This window comes from Nelumbo nucifera, chromosome 8, assembly GCF_055504915.1.
Source record: "Nelumbo nucifera cultivar China Antique chromosome 8, China Antique-T2T, whole genome shotgun sequence".
Taxonomy (NCBI): domain Eukaryota; kingdom Viridiplantae; phylum Streptophyta; class Magnoliopsida; order Proteales; family Nelumbonaceae; genus Nelumbo; species Nelumbo nucifera.
The window spans coordinates 38,796,963-38,807,199 of record NC_142656.1 but is presented as its reverse complement, the minus strand read 5'-3'; the positions used below and the strand labels follow the sequence as shown (position 1 = coordinate 38,807,199).

Sequence of the window (10,237 nt, the reverse complement as noted above, 5' to 3'; positions counted from 1 at the left end):
GTTGACTGGGCCAATTCAAATCATCGGTGAGTTTCTTAAGCATTTCGTTAACGAACACGTCGTGGCTCAGGAATGGGTTGTGTGGATGGGCCACATTCGTTTGGTTTGATAGAAAATACGAGAGAAACAAAAGGTTGAGGAAAAGTTCTCAGGGAATTTCACAAATTTTGTCAAAAAATTTTCCTCAGTTTTTTTCTTATTTCTCTCTTATTTTCTATCAGACGGAACATAGCTTTATATTTCTAGAAAGTGATTTGGCCAGCCCAATAAACTCAAAAAAAATAAAAAACACCTTTTCACTAAGAAGACAAAATTAACCATATTACAATCACAAAAGGATTATTGAGTAGAGATGTTTTCATCATTATAGCCAATTTGGTTGCATGTAAATTTGAAGGAAAAAATGATTTTTTGAAAAAATAATTTCTATTTTAGGGTGTTTGATTGCATGTAAAATGATAATGGAAAATAAATGTTTTCAAAAAGTCCTCAGGAGAGAACAAGGAAAATGGCATTCTTATGATTTTCCATGTCATTTTCCAAACAAAAGACTAGCCATCTGTTTTTCAAATTTAAACCAAACATCAGGAAAATGCTTCATTTTCCTATAAATATCATTTTCTAAAGAAATAACGTTTGTTTTCTTTTGTGCAAATGCAGCCATTACTTTTTTCCCCAACAAAGAGGTGGCCATCTTACTTTCCTGATTTTTTATTGAATATTATTGGAATATATTTCTCTATTTGTACCTCCTATACCAAAATTGACGAAGTGTTGCTGCATGCTTTTAGGAAGTTTGTTACATTTTGAGGTCGTGACTGGAGGACGCTTCCTCTCTTGATCACCTAACTTGAATTTACCAACGTTCAAATAAGATCCGGAACCGAAGGCAGAATTGTTTTTTGTCCTTGGGGTCACGGTTCATAAGTTCTACCGATTGGGTCAACCTGGTCAAACCGTTATTTCATATAAAACAGGCATTTTCGACAAAAATAGTGAGACAAGGCATCTTTATTTTCTTAGAATAAGTAATTGTGAAAAGCTATCCAAATAAAATAAAAAAGATCATCCCAATTGCATAACTAAGGATAAAGTTTTGACCTTTAGAAATTTGCAAAAATGATAAAAGTACAAATGATAAAAAACCTAGAGGTTATTTGGTATCGAATGTGTTTATAAGATAAACGTTTCGTACGATTTTGTTTTGAAAAATAAGACAAAATCTGTTTTATTCATTTTGTATGATTTTTTTACATCTCAGCGCCAATAGGCGCCACTAGATGCCATTTAAGTCAAATAGTGAAAAATTGGTATAGAAAATGAAAAATTTCAAAATTGATGTTTTTTTTAATAAACAGTTCACATGATTTTATAAACGACTCAACCAAATAATTTTTTAGGCACTTTTCTATTAAACGCATCTCTAATGCTGAGCTGGCACCATTTCTTCCAAAAGCTACATCAATACAAAACACCATCCAAGTCAGTTTTATAAAACTGGAACTGGTTTAATGGTTTTCGAATTGGATCTGCTGATCCGCTGGTTTTTACCATTTTTATCACCTCCAGTCTTTTGGATGTGACAAGCTAGTGGACTAGTTCATTATTTTTCCGGTCCGATCGACTGATCCGATCCAGTTCTTTAAAGATTGGAAGTGAGCTTCATTTCTCTAAGATAAAAAGGAGAAACACATAGCGGTTCAAGATTCCAAGTATGCAGAGATCTTTGTGGTAATTTGAAATAAAAAAATGCATAAGAAACAAAACAATCTAGATTTTTGAAGCAGTTGAGCTGCCAATATAAAAATTTCAACATGGGATTTTTTGTGTTTTCACTTGGACCTGTGCCCCATTCATAAAATATAGAATGATGACAAAATCTTCGGTTCATTACCCATATTTTATCAAACAATATAGAATATAGAATAAGGTCTTTGTTTTCATAGAAGAGAAGGCTTTAATTTTACCATTTTTTTAAATTAGGTTGGGGCCGTTGGGCTTTGAGGCCTACGGGACCACTGTTGCAATTTTGTTAGCTAGGTTCGTCATAGTTCACCACCTGTTTCATATTGGAAGTTTCAATATCCATCATCAGATGAGTATCATTTTATAGTAGTGTTGTTGATCCGGTCAGTTGAACCGGTGACCCGTTCACAATTCTGGTTCTGGTCAATTCTAACCCGTTATATTACAAAATTTGTTGATTCGGTCCCATTTGACCTAAACAATTGAACAGTCGATTCATTTGACTCATTCAGCAAATTATTGGGATTTTGTATTATTTTATTTTTAAGCATATTTTTGTATTAATGACATCACGGGCTATACTGTTGACTTGTGGTCTTGTTCGCTATTGGGAAAGTTATTTATATGGATAAATGTATTTATTTGGACAAGTGTTTTCTGAGAAATACTTACCTGATAAGTGCATTTATCTATGTTCTTTTATTTACTAGGTAAATAAGACACTGACCATTTTAGCCAAGAATCAAAATATTGGTATTGGATATCATATTGGACAAGTCAGATAGAAATACACATATGGATATGCTTTGGAAACACATGGATATGAAGATATAGAAACACTTGAATACACTACGGAAATGTATACAAATCACATAAATACATTAATAATACTAAATCAAAATGTGAATTATTTATAAATAAGGTATAAACACATGAGAAATGCATACTCCAATAGGTTATATAAAGAGAAATATTACAATCAACAATACTTCGGACTCTAAAACATTCAAACATCATACAATTATTACTCTATTTCAAATTTTATAATTATTGTTTGCAAATTTTATTATGTTTTTTGAGAATACTTATTATTTTAGTATTTTTATATAAATAATAACTATTTTTAAATAATAAATATGTGTTCATTTTTAACATATAATTGTTTTATTTTACATATAATTTGTAAATAAAACATATGAATAATTTAAGATAGATAAAATAAATTATTTATAATTTTCAGATTTTATTAAATTTTTTGGGGAAATTAAATCTTAAATTATTCATTTTAAATTTTATAATTATAATTTTCTATTTTCCATTAATTTTGTTGGGAAGTTTATTTAGTATTTCTATATAATAACTATAGGTTTTCAAATAATAACTATGTTTTCATTTTTAACATAATTATGTGTAAAATAAAATATATAAATCATTTAAGGTAGATGAAATATATTATTTTATAATTTTTAGTTTTTATTAAATTTTTTGGAAAAATTAAATATTAAATTATTTAACAATCCAAAAGCGATCAATGTACAGTTTTGTCAAACTATGGATGGATACGCTTCTGCATTGGACCATATCCACCGATACGGTATTGATACAATCCAATACGGAGGCATATCATTCCAATACACACGACTCATAGGATATGTACCCAATCATGCATATCCCATATCCATGACCATGGATACGGATACAATATGCCTCATATTAGGAGTATGGTATCAATATTTAATCCTTGATTTTAGCCATAAAAAATCATTATTAAAAGGGATAATTTTTCTATTCAAGTATTGACAACTTTCTCCCGAAGTGGAAAAATTACTTTCCATCTGGGAGATGAGTATTACTTATCCATAAACTCTACACAAATATAAACTCTACACAAATATAAAAAAAAGAACATGGATATCGAACTATCCCTCTCTCAAAATAGATGGGCCCTGAATGAAAAAATATTCAACCTCCGGGTCACATTTTAAAACATACTTTTACGGAGAGTTAAAAAAAATAAATAAATAAAAAAAAAAAAACATTTAGACTGATAGATAAATGTTGTCAGAGTCAAATTGGAAAATAGAAACAAAACGTTCTCCGGGTCGCCTGATTCTCAAAAACATTGATTTAGTCAAACTTATTGATCCAACCGGTTCTACACCCGTCTAAGTTATAGATGGCTAATGCATTATCAGCAGTTCCGCCTATTCTTTCCAACATTTGTCACAGGGAAGTGCTGGAAAAAATCAAGTTGTGTTACTGGAGATAGCATAAAAGACAAAACAAAAGGATTTCTTTCGACCAACGTTTCCCTTGTTTATTATCCTTTTCTGTAATGCAATAATGAAAGTGGCCATTTGAGTTGTATTAATCCAATTTCCTTGGCATTTTCCTCCGTCAGATTACTTTCACAGTAAATTACACAGTAGCAAGCAATCAAGCTGCAAGCTTATCTTTGGCTGAGTTAATCTATATAGTGGGACCCATCTAATGGTAGGCTCTGAATTCTGATCCTTTGAATTATAGACAGGTCACAAGCTATGAGGCTCTACAGAGGTTCACGGGTTTTGTAGCCTTCTATCCAGCTATATTACTCAACCCTCATTTTTTTAGGGTGTCAAATGCATCCTTTCCGGATGCTCTTCCCTTCAGCCATGTGCACTAACGGGTTCAGTACAGGTGTCTATTATTTTAGTGTATGATCTCTTCAAGGTTTAAAGTTTCAACAAGTATCGGTTCGTATTAGTCAATATGTATTATTTCAGGAGCTCTTTAATACGCCTCTACAAAAGATATATCAGGGTTTTGACCGATTCAGGGGTGGAGGAATCTTAATTAAAACAATCCTTTTGAACTGATTTAAAAAAATAAAGAAATATTGATATCGTCCCATACACCCCTACTGATGTATCGAACATATTGATATTTTAAACCTTGATCTCTCCTTTGAATTGACTATATCATCACAATTGAAATTTCATACTTGAGAGCTTATTCTAGTGACAAGGTCTGGTTTGCAGGCCTTCAGCCTGCATATATCTCCATTATTATCATATCAGAAATGAAGCGTCAATCTAATAATTTAATGGAAACGTAGAAATGAAGTCATAAAACTCAATAAACAAAACAAGCTTGTTATCTTTAGCATATATATATATATATATATATATATATCCATCTCTGCAGACCTACCAACTCCAATTAATCTCTAGCCACGTGGTAAAGTTTTATTTTTTATTTTTGGATCTTTGAAGAATTTATTCTAAAGAAAAAAAGAAAGAAGAATTTATTGAAGGAAATTATGCTAAAGAGTTCCCATGCATATATCTCCATTATCATATCAGAAATGAAGCTTTTGTTTTTTTCTTTCTTTTGGTAAGTGAAATGAAAATTCAATCTCTAGCCACCTTATAAATTCAACTCCTATTCCTTTCACGAAATTTTTGGAATTTTAGAAAGTTTTTTTTTTTTTGGTTCCTGAAGAATTTATTAAAGAAAATTATTCTAAAGATCGAATTCCCTTTATTTTTTCTCCCAATTATTCCAATCTAAAAAGGGGTAAGAGACAAGTAGTTAAAAATAAAATAAGGCTCTTTTGATATTGTAGGAAAAGAAAGGGTAAACTTATAGATAATATCCATGCGGTCTTCGTTGATATTATTATACGTTTTCAAACCTATCCCACTATTGGTACTTTTGGGTAAGTACGTTATCGTTATTATCGTTGCACTACCACTGCAATGTCTTTTAAGTTCAACAACCCCCACCAGCAATAATTAGAACTTGAAAGGAATATCAACACAAAGCTTAGATAATTCCAAAACTCAAATAATTCTCTCTCTCCACAATGCATTTTCAACTAACACCCATGATGGATTTATGATTGCTCCCCACTATTGCGGTGTTAAGTCTATCTGTTCTGTCAACTGCCACAGCTTTGGTTGAGATTCAGATAAATGGACTCTCAAACCAACCCTAAATATACAAGGTTGTTTTTACAAGCACCGGACAATATATTACTTGAAAGCATTCTAATAGAAAATATATGCCGAGTGTTTAGAACCGTGGTGCTTTTTTCAATACACTCTGTCACATTGGCACTATTTGAGCATTTAGCTGATCATGGTCAGCCGTATTCATAAAAACTCTTAATAGATGGCCTTGATTTATATGCATGTTTAACATTGTGTTGGTGTTTAATGGCGTCTAATTGTCAATAATAATTTTATTATTATTTTTTTTCGATTTTATAAACAAATCAAATAAAAACTTTTAATGAATAAATCGAAGATATACCAATATTAAAAATGAATCTCTGTCCAAGCAGTTTAATATGTTTTGGCGTTTTCGGGGTTCTGGGGCCACCAGTTAATAATGCTACCATCCTAGCTGTTTGAGATGATCTTGACATAGCTTCTGAGGTGCCAGTTGTGACTTTGTCCACATGGCACTCTGAACCTGAAACCATTACATTGTGCAGTCACAGTCCATGTGGCCCTGTTCTATCAACTTTTATCAACTGCTCCCATTGATCAAATATGTGATCAGGAGCTGTTGGGGTTAACTCAATTAGCCCATGGATCAAAGGTCTTTATGATTTTAAAAAACAGTTGGGTAAGCCCATTATTCATTAATTTGGAGGAATTTGTTAACCCAATATTGTTGCTCTGCAAACAATTTTTGGCTTCTCTCACAATTCCACCAGTTCTTAATGAAATGATATAGAATCAAAAATTACAACTGTACATCCACAGGAGACAATGAATGCAGAGGAGACAGGTAGGTATGATAATTCAATCTTCTTTATCCTTTATCCTCGTTCATGTATGTACTGTATATATATATACAGGTCCAGGAAAGCAGGGTTAGGTTGTCAAATTTACTATCTTAATTTTCCGGCTCTAAGAGCTCGCCGTTGAGATCGAATCCTGAGGGGATGTTGAGAAAGGACTATTGCACTCGCATTCTAGATCCTCAAAGCCCCAAAATTCTTCTTCATCATCTTCTTCATCTGGCATTTTCCAGCATTCTTTATCCATCTCGCCCTCCTCCATTACCTCTAATACCTGTATTTCCAACCAAACTATCAGTAAAAATTAAAAAATAAAAATGTTATTTTGCTTTTTCTTTTCTACTTAGATATGCCAGAACAATTGCTTCCAATCTCAATTTTATATTCCAGAATCCATATTAAGTCCATTTCTCAATTAGTTGATGTGTTACTCCACAAGGAGAATATGCCAATAAAGACAGAAAGCTGTTTCTTTCTACACAAGCACTTTACTTGCTTCACTTGTTAAACAGATGAGGACACTGCACTCTAGTGGTTAACCTTTCACTGCAATGCTCACAAGATCCAAAGAGGAGCAAATTTGTCTTATTCAGTTAAAGAAGAATATGAGGTCCACATGAACAGAAAATAGAGATGTATTAACCAGAAAAATCTAGCAGGTTTGTGGTCATTTCCTGATCCTCTTTTTCCCTTGAAGAGTGAGTTTTTCTTTTCCTGTATTAGCAGATTGGCGTTTTGTGTTAGGTAGGATTAAACATCAGCAATTACTCAAACATTGCGAAGAAAACCCAAATTACTCTCACCAACACCACAAAAACCCAAATCAGAAATGTTAAGTCTCACTGGTGAAAGCGATATAATAAGGTATAGAAAGTCATTCCCAGCCAAACAAACACGTTTCTTGAATGAAAGTTGACAATATAGCATTATATTAATAAGATCAAATTACAAAAATCCCAGCTCAATTTAGATAATTTATTAGGCACATGGCAGGTCAACCAATTAGGTTCATAGAATAATAAATAATTATATGATAAAATGGTCCTTTCGATGATGATATAGCATCTAATTAAGGGGTGGTTATGCAATTCACCTGTGAAATAAGAAATTAGAACAGAAATGAAGACAGCTTTTGAGTCTACGAAATAAGAAAGCAATGTGAGCTCAAACAATAACATATTTCTGTCTAAAAGAAATTCCCCCAGTTCCATAAACGTATCCAAGAGTAGAACCACACAGCAAAGATCCTGAGAATATAACTATATTCATTAAGTGTATAACAAGGGTGGCAAGAAAGTAACAGATAACCTAACTAAATTACCTCACTCATCGTTGGACGCCATGTGGCCGATGCTCTAATGCATAGAGATGCTGTGAAGGTGAGTCTCTTCAGCTGTGTAACATCATACTCACCTCTGAGCCTCTGATCTACTAACCTTTCTATGTCCCCTTCTTTCAAGAGAGGCCTTGCCTATCAAGATTATAACTAATTAATCTCAGATAAGTAAAATTTAATCAATCTACTAAGACCCATATTCAGATTCAGGCAGTTCAAGCAGAACCCTGAATATATGTATGTACAAGATTACAATATACTAATGAACAAGCATTTAATGGCATTATTAACATTTACTATGAAAAAGCGGTGAAGAAGCAATACCCAATTAAGCAAGCTTTGATGAGATCCATCAACTGGCTTCCTGCCAGAGATGATCTCAAGGAGGAAGACTCCAAAGGCGAAAACATCAGTCTTCTCATCTACAATCCCATGCATGAAGTATTCAGGTGCTAAGTACCTGACAACATGAATACAGTGATGAACAAACTCAAATTCCCCTCCATCTATCAATTTCCATTGATTTAACTACCGAAGAAAAATTACTGGAGTTACATACCCAAATGTTCCTTCTATTGGAACAATGGAGTGATGAGTCCATTGAGATGGAAGCCATTTCGCCAGTCCGAAATCAGAAATCTAATACAATTCAGACAATCAAGCTAATCGAACTATACAAAAACCGAGCTTCTGTCAAATTACACAACAGAACAGAGAGTTGTTCCAGAGGTCCACCTGAGGTTCGAAATCTACTGTCAAGAGAATATTAGAAGCCTTGATGTCCCTGTGAATTATCCTTCTTGGACAGCCTTTATGCAAGTAATGGAGGCCCCGAGCTGTTCCGATAGCGATCTTATACCTTATTTTCCAGGCGATAGGTGCCGAATTCTCTTCTACAAAAACGCACCCATTTCAGCAAATATTAAATCAATACTAATCCCAATCAGAAAACTAAGATTTTTGCAGAAATACCGTGCAGAAGAGATGCAACAGAACCGTGGGAGGAGAACTCGAAGATGAGATGAAGGCCATTGTCGATACAGCAACCCAACAGAGCCGACACATTTGGATGGTGAACGTGGCCAATTGTTCCAAGCTCTGTTAAGAATTCCTTCTCCTTCCTCTCATCTGTTGAAGCTCTGCTTAGCCTTTTCACAGCAATTACCCGTCCATCTTTCAGAACTCCCTTATAAACCTCTGCATATCCACCTTTCCCGACCATATTATCTGATACCCATCAAACCAAAACACATGAATCGACTCCTTTAACAAACAAGAATCGAATATTACCAGAACAAAACTGGGTCTTCTTAAATTTTAAGAAACAAACCTGAATTAAAACCATTAGTAGATTCAACGATTTCATCATAAGAAAAGCATCTCCATGTGGGTTTCGGAGATGGCTCCGGTTCTGGCAGACCTACCATTGCTTCCTTGCTGTCCTGCTCAGTATTCTCATTTTCATTCAAATTCTCTTCCTCGAAGCTGCGTCTGCGAACTGAGAAAAGCCTCTTCAAGCTACCCTTTCTGAGATACCGCATTGAACCAATCTTCCTTCTGAAACCACTTCTATTTTCTATTTCAAAAGCGATTCAGAACAAACAGGAAGCGAGCTGAAGGAGGAACCAATGAAGACATAAGAGAAACAAAAGACAAATTTGGTTTCCTAATTATAAAGGTATCATCTGGGTTTCAAAGTTGCTGCTCGAAGAGATAAAGAAAAACATTTTATTTATCAGGATCAGTACAAAAGATCTCTGCAACTACTCAGATACAAAAAAAAAAAAAAGCCTGACATTTTCCGAAAGCTTTCGTTATTGGGCTTGCAACTATAATTGCTGCGTCTCTAGTATAAAAGATTTTAATATTAGAGAGGAGCTGTGTCTGTTGCCGTTGACATCTCTATCACTCAAACTAATAGAAGTCTATGAGGTGGACTGAATTCTAAATTTCCCAAAATAAAATTGAAAATTCTCTCTCTCTCTCTCAAACTGGGTTTGTTAAAAATAAAAAATAGATTTGTTAAAAAAAAAAACCATCTGTCTCTCTGTTTATTTATTTATAAAGGGATTAAATGGTCTCTGTTTATTAATTTGTGAATGGATTAGTCGGGAAGCATAAGCGTGAGCTGTTTACAAAAAATAAGAGCTGTTTAAAAACGAAACCTTCGACCGGTACCCGGAGACATGCTAACATGCGCTCCCGGTTAAACTGTTGATAACGTGCGCAGAAAGGATGGGCGTATGCTAGCAAAGTGTTGGTGGGGGCTTTGGGTTTCCCGTGACGGTTACTTTGCTTTGGCCACTCTTTGTCCTTTTTCCGATCCCTGGGTCTTTCGGTCTTTCCAACGCGTGAGAAAAGGA

At 33.9% G+C, this 10,237-nt stretch overlaps 1 protein-coding gene across 4 annotated transcripts; it reads right to left on the bottom strand.

Moving 5' to 3' along the window:
• Positions 1 to 6,530: 6,530 nt before the first annotated feature.
• On the bottom strand, positions 6,531 to 9,899 carry LOC104590677 (Protein kinase superfamily protein). Of its 4 annotated transcripts, XM_088894065.1 has the most exons (8): positions 9,205 to 9,880; positions 8,847 to 9,101; positions 8,610 to 8,767; positions 8,434 to 8,513; positions 8,199 to 8,334; positions 7,860 to 8,009; positions 7,632 to 7,785; positions 6,531 to 6,812 (listed from the first exon to the last, which is right to left on the bottom strand). In XM_088894065.1, exons 1-8 carry the CDS (start codon positions 9,413 to 9,415, stop codon positions 6,778 to 6,780), a joined length of 1,179 nt encoding a protein of 392 aa, XP_088750191.1. In that variant the 5' UTR covers positions 9,416 to 9,880; the 3' UTR covers positions 6,531 to 6,777. The 4 variants fall into 4 exon arrangements, with proteins under 4 accessions (XP_088750191.1, XP_010247702.1, XP_088750190.1 ...); XM_010249400.3 differs by lacking the exon at positions 7,632 to 7,785 and having other exon boundaries at positions 9,205 to 9,867; XM_088894064.1 differs by lacking the exon at positions 6,531 to 6,812 and having other exon boundaries at positions 7,109 to 7,785; positions 8,610 to 8,764; positions 9,205 to 9,899.
• Between the last annotated feature and the right edge of the window lie 338 nt (positions 9,900 to 10,237).

Excerpts from the sequence above, each read along its gene's own strand:
- LOC104590677 (XM_088894063.1), bottom strand. The coding sequence starts at position 9,415 with ATGCGGTATCTCAGAAAGGGTAGCTTGAAGAGGCTTTTCTCAGTTCGC. Across the intron at positions 8,768-8,846 it reads TGTTGCATCTCTTCTGCACG|AAGAGAATTCGGCACCTATC; the intron begins GTATTTCTGCAA and ends GCGTTTTTGTAG. Across the intron at positions 8,010-8,198 it reads ATCAAAGCTTGCTTAATTGG|GCAAGGCCTCTCTTGAAAGA; the intron begins GTATTGCTTCTT and ends TAATCTTGATAG.